The sequence below is a fragment of the Trachinotus anak genome, unplaced genomic scaffold (genome assembly GCF_046630095.1).
Source record: "Trachinotus anak isolate AG129_WGS33_773 ecotype Australia unplaced genomic scaffold, CSIRO_AGI_Tana_v1 ptg000019l, whole genome shotgun sequence".
NCBI classification, from domain to species: Eukaryota; Metazoa; Chordata; class Actinopteri; order Carangiformes; family Carangidae; genus Trachinotus; species Trachinotus anak.
In genome coordinates, this window is record NW_027273870.1 from 24,149,194 (window position 1) to 24,163,049 (window position 13,856).

At 40.0% G+C, this 13,856-nt stretch overlaps 1 protein-coding gene across 1 annotated transcript in view; it reads left to right on the forward strand.

The window, feature by feature from the left end:
* The window catches only part of myo15ab (myosin XVAb), a 54,141-nt gene extending 40,285 nt beyond the window's left edge, over window positions 1–13,856 (forward strand). Inside the window, exons 53-77 of the mRNA XM_071504931.1 lie at window positions 144–261; window positions 1,009–1,124; window positions 1,218–1,277; window positions 1,532–1,607; window positions 1,747–1,862; window positions 1,988–2,106; window positions 2,415–2,556; window positions 2,906–3,017; window positions 3,192–3,266; window positions 5,148–5,353; window positions 5,454–5,572; window positions 6,370–6,439; window positions 6,545–6,617; window positions 6,733–6,806; window positions 6,903–6,985; window positions 7,077–7,207; window positions 7,316–7,410; window positions 8,390–8,467; window positions 8,561–8,657; window positions 9,466–9,626; window positions 9,716–9,849; window positions 10,387–10,520; window positions 12,090–12,223; window positions 12,337–12,477; window positions 12,591–13,856. Coding sequence (XP_071361032.1) covers window positions 144–261; window positions 1,009–1,124; window positions 1,218–1,277; window positions 1,532–1,607; window positions 1,747–1,862; window positions 1,988–2,106; window positions 2,415–2,556; window positions 2,906–3,017; window positions 3,192–3,266; window positions 5,148–5,353; window positions 5,454–5,572; window positions 6,370–6,439; window positions 6,545–6,617; window positions 6,733–6,806; window positions 6,903–6,985; window positions 7,077–7,207; window positions 7,316–7,410; window positions 8,390–8,467; window positions 8,561–8,657; window positions 9,466–9,626; window positions 9,716–9,849; window positions 10,387–10,520; window positions 12,090–12,223; window positions 12,337–12,477; window positions 12,591–12,692 — 2,766 coding nt within the window. The 3' untranslated portion in view covers window positions 12,693–13,856. The remainder of the gene's footprint in view (window positions 1–143; window positions 262–1,008; window positions 1,125–1,217; window positions 1,278–1,531; window positions 1,608–1,746; window positions 1,863–1,987; window positions 2,107–2,414; window positions 2,557–2,905; window positions 3,018–3,191; window positions 3,267–5,147; window positions 5,354–5,453; window positions 5,573–6,369; window positions 6,440–6,544; window positions 6,618–6,732; window positions 6,807–6,902; window positions 6,986–7,076; window positions 7,208–7,315; window positions 7,411–8,389; window positions 8,468–8,560; window positions 8,658–9,465; window positions 9,627–9,715; window positions 9,850–10,386; window positions 10,521–12,089; window positions 12,224–12,336; window positions 12,478–12,590) is intronic.

Consider the following 13,856-nt stretch of genomic DNA (forward strand, 5'->3'; position numbering starts at 1 on the left):
CACACACACACACACAAACACACACACAGACAGGCACGTACTGAAAAATGCTAACATACACAGACAAATATTAATGTAAGCTGCAGTATGGACACATGCAAGTTCTGACAGTAACAATAGTGACAGTTGTTGTGTCTTTCCAGCCCAAACGTCCTGTTGCCTCCTCACCTCCTGCATCTGCAATGAAAGAGGTAGGAGTCAAACCCATCAAGAGTATGAAGAGAAGGGCGCCTGATCGTCCACTGCCCATACCTCCTCCAGGTACTCACACACACACACACACACACACACACACACACACACACACACACTCCAAGTCTACAGTTTACTCAACCACATCCAATACAGACTCGGCTACTTTTATTAGCCTGTATATTTAATTAACCTTATTTCTTAACCTGATATAATATCGAAACTGCAATATGGCTAAGTGCAACAAATAAAATTGCAGAAACTGCAGTTTTTTTAATAAAGTGTTGTGGTGCTAAAGAGACAATCTGATTCTCCAGACTTAAGGGAAAATGCTTGTTTGGTACAAGCCCCAACAAAAATCACATCATCATCATTTTATATTTTTTCAGTGAAAATGAAAATGCAAAAATGACCACTCCAACTGAAAGCATGACTCATATCACAATAGTATGGAAGCATAATTGATTAACTTAAGAAGAAAAAACCCTGCTTTGTTTTTCTGAATTAATATGGAATCTCATTAATTCAGAAAAACAGAGCAGATGATGTTTGTTTGCTTCCGTACAATCGCAATATCTGCCAAAATAATAATCTGAAAAATAATCTTTTTTTTTTTTTTGCATATTGTTCAGCTGTGCTGTAGAGCTTTAACCAGACCAGAGTGTGTGTACTGGAAAGGCCTAAAAATGATTTCCTACCTCATATAAAACCTTTTTCAATCATTTCAAACTGTCTTTTTTTCTGGTCTTTACCAAAAAAACAAAACCAACCATATATAATGCAGCTGATGACTGTGATCTGATGCGTTTGATTCAGTTTCTCGAGAGCTCCCAGTGGAGACAGAGACCATCCAGACGCAGCTTCACCAGAGCCCCAACGAAGAGCACTACACTTACACCAACGTCTCCTGGAGACTGTACCTCAGGAAGGAGGTGTGTACATGCACACGAATACACAACCACAAAAAAACATCTCAAATTGTTTTATTACTATTGTCAGTGGGGTTTTTTTTCTTTCTTTTACAGGTTTTCTATCCCAAAGACAGCTTCAACAATCCTGTGGTGCTCGACCTCATTTTCAAACAGGTAACTTCAGAGATAGTAGAAAGAGTGCAGGGTGAATAGATGGATGTATATGGCATCAGCAGATAAATATATTTGTTTAATATCCCAGCTTTCTTTAATTGAGTACATTTCTTAATAAAAATAATATTTTTTACTTCTCACACATGGTGCTCCATATTTCAGATTTTTCTGACAACAGCAAAAATCATGGAAAGATCAAACAAAATTATTTCTAACGTTACCTCTCCTCTCCTCTTTTCTGTTCTCTCCCACAGATAGTGAATGACACTCTGTCAGAGGCGTGTGTTCGCATCACCCGTGATGAAAGGCAGAAAATGAAAGCTCTTTTCGGTAGTCTGTCTGTTCTTCCCGGAGACATGTTTCTTTTTTCTTTTCTTTTTTTTCTTTTTTTTTTTTGCACTGTATGCTCTAATCCAAACACATCTCCTTGACATTCATGAGCCCATGTGTCTGCTTGTGTGAATGACAGCTAAACATGGGGTTAAACAGAATATGGATCCAGTGGAGGAGCATGTGAAGAAAACAGTGGTGACCGCTGCCAGGGAAACCTGGGAAATCTACTTCTCCCGGCTCTTCCCTGCCTCGGTGAGGAGGTGGTGGGGGGTCTTTCGAGGAAAATAATTACTGAGTGTGTTACTTTAATTTTGTAAAACCCCCTGTATGTTTACATGTGTTCGTGTGTGTGTGTGTGTGTGTGTGTGTGTGTGCAGGGTAGTGTGGGAACAGGTGTGCAGGTGCTATCAGTGTCACACAGTGGGATTAAGCTGTTGAAGACAGTGAAAAGCAGCGCCGCAGCTCCAGACTACTTCAGAGTCCTACGACCTTACACGTATGTGATGTTTTTATCCGTCTTTGTCTGCATGATGGGATGAAATCAGCTTTTAAATTGAAAAAAGAAAGAGTATTGGTTCTTCATAAATAATTCACTCTCATTTCAGTTAAATAGGCTTTGATCAAGGATTTTCTTTGGCCATAATTGTTTGTATTCTTGCAGATTACAGTACATTTTCAATAAGGTTAATTATTTCTACTATTATAAAAATAGCACCATGTTATTGTTTTTTACTTTTTGTTTGTTTGCATTTGTGTGTGTGTGTGTTTCTGTGGTGGCGTGTGTGTCACACTGTGTTTTTTCAGCTATGCAGACATCTTGTTTGTAACCATCCCGTCTGAGAACATGCTGGAGTTCAACCTGACCAATGAGAAGCTGATCCTTTTCTCAGCCAAGGCACCACAAGTCAAACACCTCGTAGACACCTTCATCAGTGAGATCAAACAGGTGCAGAGCACACACACACACACTCACACACACACACACACACACACACACACAATTATGAAAACTTTGCTTAAAGTTTAACGAAGAAATTCACCCAGTAGTTAATTTGCTAACACCCAGATACACAGTCACACATCTATACATGTCACTTCCAGTCCAATTTGAGGAAAATAAGCTAAAATCCCCCCATTGTTCTTGTTCTGGAAGATTTCAGAAAAGTATTGTTTGATGATACAGGAAGTCAACAGGCTTTGAGGAACATGCAAAAGCTACAAAAACTGCAGATAAAAGCTCATTTAACAGTGTGGCAGTATTTACTGGTGCATCTGTTCTTCTCCCTTCCTATCAGGACTCAGACTATGTGATTGCTGAACATAACTTTGTGTCAAAAGACCGCTCGATGCTCAGTTTCCATAAGGGCGACATCATCAGGCTGCAGGTTATGGACGGGCTGGAGAAAGGTAACACACTGTACATGCAGTGGAAATCCTGTTATCTTATGAGGGAATCCTTGATCCAAGTATGTGTGTGTGTGTGTGTGTGTGTGTGTGTGTGTGTGTGTGTGTGTGTGTGTGTGTGTGTGTGTGTGTGTGTGTGTGTGTGTGTGTGTTTTGTCCTGTGTGTGCCTCCTCCAGGTTACAGCTACGGCTGTGTGGTGAGGAAGAAGGTGGTGTTTTTGGAGGAGCTGAAGAGAGACACACAAGACTTTGGTGAGAGTTCACAATATTAATTTATTTTTAGCTGATTTAAAATCAGATCAGTCATCATCATGTTGTTTGCATGTAGTAAACAGGTCTTCATCATCACGGCCACGGCCCTAAAATAAATAGGGTGACAATTCAAACTGACAGCTTTGAGATATTTACTAACCTGGACTGTGCCTGTGCCTCGAGGCATGATAGTATTTTACGTCAAGGAGAAATAGGTGCAGTGATGTTGACATTGCCTGCGGCACTCTTTAAATACAATATTGTATCAGAAAATTATTTTCCAGATGGAGGATGGCAACGCAATTTGAAAAATATTGATTCATGTCTCTTCTTGAGGACATAAAAGATGAAAAAGTATCACAGATGAGAAGTCACGTCAAACAGATACTAGATAAGACAGAGACTCCACTGAAAATTCACCGACATACATATTTTAAATTTATCGTGTTTTTCTTTCAACTGTAAAATCTGGGCTGCCTATAAATGAACCTCACAAAGCACACAATACTCACGTTGTCTGATCCATCCTCCTCCATCATCTTTAACTGGGTAAAAACATCTCTTCCTATATGAATCCTGATGGTGTTCAGTGTGAATGTAAGATCTGAGCAGAATAACACCTGAAATTTTACATCAAGGATTTGTCAAAAATCAAGGGGTGTGGGGATGTTTGAATACTAACAGTAAATCTATTTTTGAGGGCTCACCTCCCATCTAGGGGACAAATAGCTGGTTCTGACTATTGAAAGACTTCAGGCCACTGATGGGGCAGCGCACCAAGCTGTAAACACAGCATTGACACATTATCACCTTTTTAAGTTTGTATTGCAAACAGTTACCAATTTACATCTCTGACAGATACAGAAAAATATTGGCATTAATTTGGAGTCTTGTTTCTTCCCAGCTAATCACTGTAAGTCCATTCCTTTTAGCTCTGTTTTGGTCTCCACCAACTCACTAACTATGTTTGCTGTATGGTGCGGGGCTGGTAACTTATAGCAGCCGGTGAACGTGAACCAAAACAGTAACGGCTGGAAAACCAAAACAGTGAGCTAAAAGACGCTAAAACATAGAGGATTAAGGCTTTGTTTTTTAAGATATTTTTGGGGCATTTTTTCCCACAGTGAGAGAGAGACAGAAAAGTCAGGGAGAGAGAGAGGATGACACTAAGCCTTCATGGCACGGGCTGTACTAGGTGAGCCGCCAGGCGGACGTTAAGGCTTGTTTTAGCATTTTTATAGTATATAATAGTAGTAGTAATAGTTATACGACAAGGTGGGGTTGAGGGGATTAGACATGTAGAGGTTATAGCTAATTAGGGTTACCCTTCAGGGAATTAATGTAAGTCAATTCGGTGTCCTCACCAGTGACAGAAATAGCCATGGGTATAGTAACTATAATTAAACCAAAGGCTGCATTATGGTGCAGGTTATCAGCATAGCTGTGGAGCAGAGCTAGGCCTTGTTAATGAGAAGGAAAACACGACGATAATGATCTGACTTTAAATGAAAAGTCGACCTGCTCTGAGAGAAAGGGCTGATAGTGATCAGGATATAGCTGTGGTTTTTTTTAACCTTTATTTATTCAGAGTAGTTTCTCTGAGAGGCAGCCTTTCTTTCACATTAATGCCCTGATCACATTCACACAGTTACACCTGGAAGCTGCCCAGAACAGCCACAGTCTGACCTGCTGCCTACTGAGCAGTTGGGGTTAAGGAGGGCTTTGCTCAAGGGCACCACAGTGGTAATCCAGAGATCGAACCAGTGACCTTCCAGTCACAAGCTTGCTGTGACTGCCCTGAGGGTCAAACACAACCAGGTGTGTGTGTTTGTATAACATGTTGTAATCCCTCTGCTGTGTGTGTGTGTATGTGTGCGTCAGGCTGGAAATTTGGTGCCGTGTTCGGCCGCTCCGGTGCGTTCCCGGCTGAGTGCGTCCATCCCGTCGCTCCTCCTGACTTCCTGTCGCTACCACTGGACCGTAGGACGGAGCCTCGAGGAGGAGCAGGACAATTTGCTGTGTCGTCAGCTGTCGCTGTTGCCGTGGCGTCCACCATGGCTGCACATGAGATAGATCAAACGATTGAGGTACACAGGCACACACACACACAAATGCAGTCGTTTTTTTCTGTCAGTCAAACTGGACTGAGTGTCAGGTTGTTTTCAGCTGTCAACTTTTGCCTTTCAGAAAGTTTCTCTTGATGGCTTGCCTGACGGAGATCTGGATGAGAGGGCCCTGCAGGACAGTAAATATGATATGTTGGAGTTTGCCAAGAAGTACTTCAGACAGGCACCCAGCGGGAAGGGGTGAGACAATAAAAAAGAGACAGACAGTAGAGAGTAATGAAGCACATTCACTCAAGTTCTGTACTGAAGTACAATTACAAGGAACTTGTACATTTCGGTTTTATGTTACTTAATACTCAAGAAGAAATATTTTACTTTTTAATCCACTACATCTGCTTCACAGCTTTAGTTAATAGTTATTTTGCAGGTTAAGATTTTAAGATATAAAACATATCTGTAGGTTATAAATTTAGATGTACCTTAACAGTACAGATTAACTGCCCAACAGTGTATAAAATGGTTAAAATCATTTCCATCCCAACCAACTGCAACTTAATCTGAAGATTCAGGGCATGAGAGTACAGTTTCATGCTAATATCTCTACTTCTGTGAATTAAAATTTGAATGAAAGACTTAACTCTATTTTTATATATTATTATGTGGCATCATTACTTTTACTTAACTAAATTATCTGTGTTCTTTTTCCAACACTGTTAAAATAAATACGGCCCATACTTGGGCCACATGCTTGTTTTCTTCTGGCCTTGTAAATGCCCGGTTCCACGGCCCGAATCTGGCTCATATACAGCATGATTAGTGAGATGCTACTTCCACATCTGGACCAATTCTTGTGCACACACACAAAATCTTACGGTTGTCAGCCAATACCGGAGGATAACAGCTGGATTCTGCCCAGATGTGGTAGGATTTGGGCCAGACATGGGCCGAGGACCCAGACATATGTTGGTCCAGAAGTTTCATTTTGCTATGTGGGGTGAAATCTAAAAGCTGCACTTTGTGACTGATGTTGTTATCAGAGATTCCCTGAAGAGCAAAAGCAAGAACCGAGATTCCAGGGAGCCCATTGAAATGATCAAGTTCTCTAAGGTGCCTTTCTGCTTACTTAAAGCATCTTAACACCCTGTCTTCTCATAACTCCATGTGGTTTTTGGTTTGACTAATTTGCTGATATTATGCTCCTCTCCTTCTCAGACTCCTCTGACTGAGTCTCTTATAGAGTTCACTGATCCAGCCATGAACAGAGTAGCAGCTGATCTCTTCCTGTGTAAGTTTTCACCTTCTCTTCTCATCATATTACAATACTCTTTATCTATAAAATCTCTGTTTTAAAAAAAACATTAGTAGTGTTAACTGCTGTGTGTGTCTGGATTTTTGTGTAGCTGCGATGCGTTTCATGGGTGATTCGCCATTGAGGGGACTGACAGAACAAGAAGTGATCAGCACTTTCCTCAAGGTAAGTACACACAGTTATTTCCTAGGCTTTTTTTTCTTTGACAGTTTGCTAATGTGTGTGTGTGTGTGTGTGTGTGTGTGTGTGTCCTCTCATCAGCTCATAGGAGAGTTCACCTTGATGAGGGATGAGGCTTACTGCCAGCTCCTCAAGCAGCTCACAGCTAACACCAGCTCCAAACCGTGAGTCTGCTTGCCACAGACGTACACACTACAAGCGCACAACACGCCCTACGCTTCTCTCTCTTCTCTGAGCCTCTCTTGTTTTGTGCAGTGATAGTTGCCAACGAGGCTGGAGGCTGCTCTACATACTGACTGCATATCACCGCTGCTCTGAAGTGCTCAAGCCTTTCCTACTCAAATACCTGCAGCAGGCCTCTCGCAGCGCTGGGGCACAGTATCAGGGTAAAACACACACACACACACACACACACACACACTGTCACCAAGTTTAACTCTGCTGTGCACATTATCAAAGCAGCTAGCTTATGACCTTTTCTTTAAATGTGTCAGGCATAGCTAAAGCTTGCGAGCAGAACCTGAAGAAGACGTTCCAGTATGGCGGCCGCATCGTTCCACCCAACAACATGGAGCTGAAGGCCATGATGGTCAGTGCACTGGTGGAAGAAGAATTCAGATCCTTTACTTTAATCAAACTACTAATATCCACAGTATAAAGATAAAAGTCCTGCTTTCAGTCAAGTAAAAGAGCAGAAGTATCACAGCTAAATGCACCTAAATATCACATGTAGAGGGACTCATTATGCAGAATAGCCACATTCAGAGTATTGTATATTATGTATACAAAATTATGTATATTATGTTATGATATTAGTATTATTAATATAAGCAGTAAATAAATGCTGTCGTATTGGAGCTCATTTTTAGGGATAAGACTGATGATGTTCTCTTTTTTTTCATATTGCCAGCAAATCCCATGAAAAGACTGAAACCAACAATAAATTAATTCTACTAACAAGTATCGTCTGTGCATCCAAAGCCTGATTTAGCTTATTCCTCTGTGCCATGGAGCTCTATTGTTGTCCAAAATCCATTAAAAACACATCAATGAGTCACACTGTTGCAGGGAATATGCACTTGGTGACATATTCTTTCCTTGTGATGAGCACAGCCACTGCAGCGCGGAAATAGTCTGCAAACGAGTACACTGTGTACTTCTTTAGTGACCACCCTTTTTAGGAAATAGAAAATATTTTTATTTAGGGACCAGTGGGCTCTGGGCTGAGAACCACAGACGAGGGAGGGAAGATGAACACATTGATTGATGATTTTGTCCTTTTCATAGGATTTGTTGACAAGTAAACCAAAGAATATATCCATCGTCGTCTTTGAGGCTTTACATATTTTTGTGTAGTTTAATCCATAACAATGTAGTGATAATACATTTTGTATGTAAAATCTTACACAAGTAACTCAAAGTTGTACAGTGGCTGTACTTCGTTATTTTCCACCACTGTGTGTGCAGGTTTTGGTGTGTTAAGGTCCTAAAAATATTATCCATAATACAACATCCCCAGTGTATGTACAATATCTATATAATATGAGTGTGTGTCTGTATCTCCTCAGGCGGGACGAAGTTCAAAACGTCAGCTGTTCCTCTTTCCTGGAGGCATTGAACATCACGTGAAAATCAAAACGTGCTCTGTAGGTGTTCAGCTACTCTCCACCAGTAAAGTGATCCATGAGGAGCTGGGTTCTCACAGACCTGTGTGTTGATACCATTGATGTGTTTTTCAGGTTGCCCTGGAGGTGATTGAGGAGCTGTGCTATGAGATGGGTTTACACAGACTGGAGGCCATGGAAGAATATGCCATATTTCTAGTCACCAACAGAGGTGTGCTATGAAACATCTAGTTCTCCTGCTCTGTCTCTCTCTCTCACACACACATACACACACAATAAATGCTGTGTTAGTGCTCAAAGTTCATCTATTCTTCATTGCCAGTGAAGCAGATCCACTCACAGATCACATCAGACTATTCACTGGTTTCTATGAGTCCTGATAGTGCTGTCATGACAAGATTTCTGATACAGACACCACAACGCTGAGTGTCCTTCCAATAAAAATGCAATACGCATTCACCTCTTTATTATCCACTAATGTATAATAGTATATAATAATGATGTATGTAAAGACATGATGTGCACATTTTTGAAGACTTACATCCTGTAAATGAATAATAATAATGTAAATGTGCTTCCTCATTTCTTCCAACACAGTTTGTTGCTCCAATCCTCTGCATGACACTTCTGCTCCTTCTGCTTTATCAAGTTTTCGGTGTTGAAAGCTCCAGCACTGATTTCCCTCACACAGCACACTTTGCATTCTGTTGTTGTTTTTTTTCCTCTTTTGGCATTAAATATCTCCACATGATAACAGCTGACAGCTGCTCTTGCGTCTATGCTATTCAGAAACACAGCAGGTCACACAACATGTGGTTATACAAATATTAACATGACTTTTCAGGGTCTGTGTGTCAGTAATTTGTACTGGGCTGTCACTTTCTGGTTAGTGTAGGTCAGATACTGACCCTGAGCCTTGGACTGACAATCCTGCATAGTAACTAACATGAATTCTTGATCTGAGTAAGTATCATATTCATATATGTGTAATAAATAACCTTATGTGTGTGTGTGTCCAGGTCAGAATGTGCGTCCTCTGAACAAACACGAGTACATCCTTGATGTTGCAACAGAGGCTGAGTTAGTCGATACCAACCACAGCTTTTGGTTCAGACGGGTCGTCTGGACTCAGCCGCTCAAGTTTGAAAATGATCTTTGTGTTGCGATGCATTACAACCAGGTACGACAGATGATGTTTCCCACACATACAACCTGTCTTTTGTATACATGCCTGTATGTGTGTATAAATGTGTTTGTGTGTATATGCAGATCCTGCCGGACTACCGTAAAGGCCTGCTCAATGTTCTTCCACATGGAAAAGTGAGCGATCAGCAGTTCCACCAGATCACCAAACTGGCAGCTTTGCAGCACAGAGCCAAGGACGTCATCTTCATCCCCAGCATGTGAGAAAAAATGGTTTGGGTGTTCTGTCTACTCAGCCCCAAAGTAACTTGATTGAAAATTGCATCTCCATTTTCAGTGAGCTAATGATAGAATAATATAAAATGCTCTAAAATGATTTTTTTTTTTAATGCAAAACATTATCATTTTACTTCACTAGGTGCATGGAAAGTGACTGCAAAAAAATACATTTCAGTTTTATGCTCGTTGTTCACAACCTTGATAAATGCCAAAAAAAAAATTAAACATCATAAATGTTCAAGTTAAATGCAGATATAATAAATTTTATTTTGAAGTTTGTGAGTTCAATTGATGGCTGTTTTTGTTTTCCTAACTTTCTCAACTGTTAAAATTCTCTGAAATGTTTCTTGCTCTTAGTGTTATTATCAGCATCTCTGTCCACCCACACACACAGAGCCAGCAGCAGAACACAGCAGCTCACAGAGTTGTGGAAAATTGTTTTGAGAAATGCTGGAAATCACTGAGCGAAGCAGACTTCTGTTTATCTTAGATTCTGTCCCTGTTGCCCTCTCCCCCAGACATGAATTATCGGAGTACATCGCCACGCCTCTGTTCAAAAAGCAGCCACCCCAGCAGTGGGTTACCATGGTGACGCAGCACATGCAGCAAGTACAGACCCTAAATCCACACCAGGCCAGAGCACAGTTTCTGGGTAAGATCGCTCTCCGCAGGTTAAAAAGGCTTTTGTCTGAACTCTTCATGTGAATCAACTGGAGCTTCTGGAGCTTGAGTGGACAATACAGAGAAAATCCTCTGTCACTGTAATTTCATATCACGACATGAATGTATATTGTCATATGTATTTGCAGGAAAATTTAGGAAAATTTGGGGAAAAAAACAGTTTGAGTGGTCCCAAAAATGGTTTTAGCTAACAAAGGTAGTTAATCTCATCGATGCAAAAATCACAAAAACAAATCCAGTATTCTTCCAAGTTTTTTTTTTCTAATTTGTTTTTCTCTAACAATTCTTAGGGTATCTGATAAAATATGAAGAAAAAATGTATCGACAACATAAATAAACAAAGGATTTAACAACATACAACAAACTCTCTCTGCAACTGAATCAGCCATTTCCATGAAATCCAGCAGGTTACCCGAAAATTCATTTCCTTAAATTAGACATATTTTTTCATAAGGAACACAGGATAACAATCCATTAAACCACACTGATACAGAGGGAAGTTCCTATCTCTCCAAAACAATCTGATTTATTTGCTGCCATATTTCACTATTCTCAGATACATTTTGATTTATAGGCCAGTAGTAGTAGGCCTTTAGCAAGATCTGTGACAGGTGACAAATTAATATCTCACAATAAATATTATAATATAAATTAAACAAAACATTACTAAAAACAGCTACATACATGTAGCTTATGCCACTTGTGCCCACAGAAACCCTGCCATTGTTTTTAGTTACTTGTACGTATAGACAACGAATTTACACCAAAAAAGAAACTGCAATGTATCATTTCCAAATAATTCAAGTGGGACTTTCCAAAATTTCTGAAATAATTCTACATTCCTATCGAAGGTATGAAAATATCAGTTATGAAGTTGACAAAAAAGAAACTGTCAAGCTCAGTCATTTATGAGGTTACATATCACACTGACAGAGATGTAATCTGTTCACAAAAAGAAATGTTGTAACTAATGAGTAAATTTGCACAATGTTTTAAGATATTATCATTATAAAGAGAAGGATTTGCGTCTCAAAGAGGTCCTCCACGGATTTTGTTTTGCTCCACCATAATAATGAGAGCTAGATTAAACAAAGAATGGTCAAAGTAAAAACACCGGAGGTCAAGATTTCTTCACTTTTAGTCTCCAGTATGGGTCAAGCCTTAAAAATACTGGCCCGTGAACTTCCATTAATCCAACTCAACACTGTATCTTTCATAAGACCCTCCATGTCCAATTAATACCCATATTTTCTGTTTAAAATAATGTAGTCACCAAACACAAGCTGAGATAAAACTGATGGCTATTTTTTTAATTTTGGAAAGCTCCTCCAGAAGCAGGAGACATTATATATGTATACAATATATATAGTGTTACTCCTCATGGAGAGAAAACTGAACTTGATGTATAAAATTGTTGGATTGTCCCTTTAGTAAGGTCAGTTTTTTTTCTTGTCCTATTCATGTGGCACCTCTTGTCGCACAATAAAAAAGTGTCAGTCTGTGCTCCCTCTTGTTAAATTCTTTGTCTGGGTGTGCGCAGGTCTGATCAGTGCATTCCCCATGTTCGGCTCCTCGTTCTTCTACATCCACAGCAGCAGCTCCACCACCTTCTACGCCCCCTGTATTGTTGCTGTCAATCAACACGGTCTCCACTTCCTGCACAAAAATACACATGTAAGGAGCCACACCCCTCCACACACACACACACACACACACACATGCACATGGTGCATTGCGTAGCTGCAATACACAGAGGTGTTTTGTAATGTTTGGACTCTGTGGTGCAGGAGCCGATGGCAGTGGTCCCCCTGGTGGAAGTGCAGTCCAGCCGCACCCAGAGACCCACTGCTGGAACCAGTTACCCGTATGTAGACCTCAGCCTGGGGGACATGAACACACAGCGGGTCATTCAGCTGCAGCTGGAGCAGGTATTACGCAAACTGCACAGACAAGGACACACTTCAGAGGCCACACATAACCATTTTCAGTGGAGTTGCCGTGTTTTGGTCTCCGTGCTGATGCCGGTTGTGTTTGTCCACAGGGCCTGGAGTTGTGTCGAGTCATCGCCATGCAAGTGGAAAACATGATGTCGGTGCGGGAGAAGAGGCTCACCCTGCCACCCAGCGAAATCACCATGTTATAACACATGCTCATGCTTAATTGTATGCACACACTTGTATAAACATACACACACACATACTAGTAAATGAAACCCGTAAAAATAGCCTACCTCTTCTTGCCTTCAGGTGTTTATTGTGTGTAACTCACACACACTGACACTAATATTATATATGAATGCATAAGTGTATTTGATAATCGTACTGCATTTACTGAACAAAGTGCTGCCCAAAAACCATGAATGTTGATATTGATAATTTTTTTCTTTTCAGGTTGACACTTTGATAATTGCACTTACTCTTGTATTTTTAGTTTATTTCACATTAAATAGCTTTTATCTGTGTAGAAGCTGTTAATGAACCGTAAGGAGGCTTCACAGGCCTGTGCCTTGTCATGACTATGTTTTATAACTGAAATGTTTTTTATTTTTTTATTACTGACCATAAAACTTGATGTTAGTGTAAACCACTGTTATATTCAAAAGATGTTAATGTATGAACTTGCTTATTTTGTACAAAATATTTTATCAAAATAAAATAAGCAATTTTAAAGAGAAAAATATGAGCACTTGTGGACCCATTTTTAAAATCAATCAATCATTTCATTTTAAGCTCTATCAGTATGAAATTGCACTATTAAATTTGTGATAGGTATCAATGCTATACCTAAGAAATGGCAAGTTACATTGTCAAAGAACTTATTTTGTCTGATTAACAGTCAAAAAAGAAGTAGTTAAATACAATGAATACATAAAACATTAAATACATAAACCCCCTCTGATCCCTTGCTCAGTTCCTTATTTTTATTTAATTATTAATTGTTTTTATTTATCATTTCAGTGGCTCAACTTTCTCTTTTTGTGTACTCCCTTCATGTTAGCTTATTTAAGATTTAGAGAACACTTACATACTTGCAGGTCATTTCACTTAGTTAGGAACCTTCCTAAGCAGACTTTTCAACCACGGCCCAGGTTCGAGTGAAAGTCTGAGTGTTTTTAACATGATATTCATACAGATAGACAGAGGGGGAGTGGATTACACTGCAGAGGAGGTTAAATAGATGTTGTGATGCTTTTTCTGTGCTGTAAAAACTGGACACCACTGGAATCCAGGATGACCATAGCTGCTGTTTTCACAGCTTTTTCTCAAGTACTAAGCGGGTGAGTGTTTTTTACCTGGTGGAGTTTTAC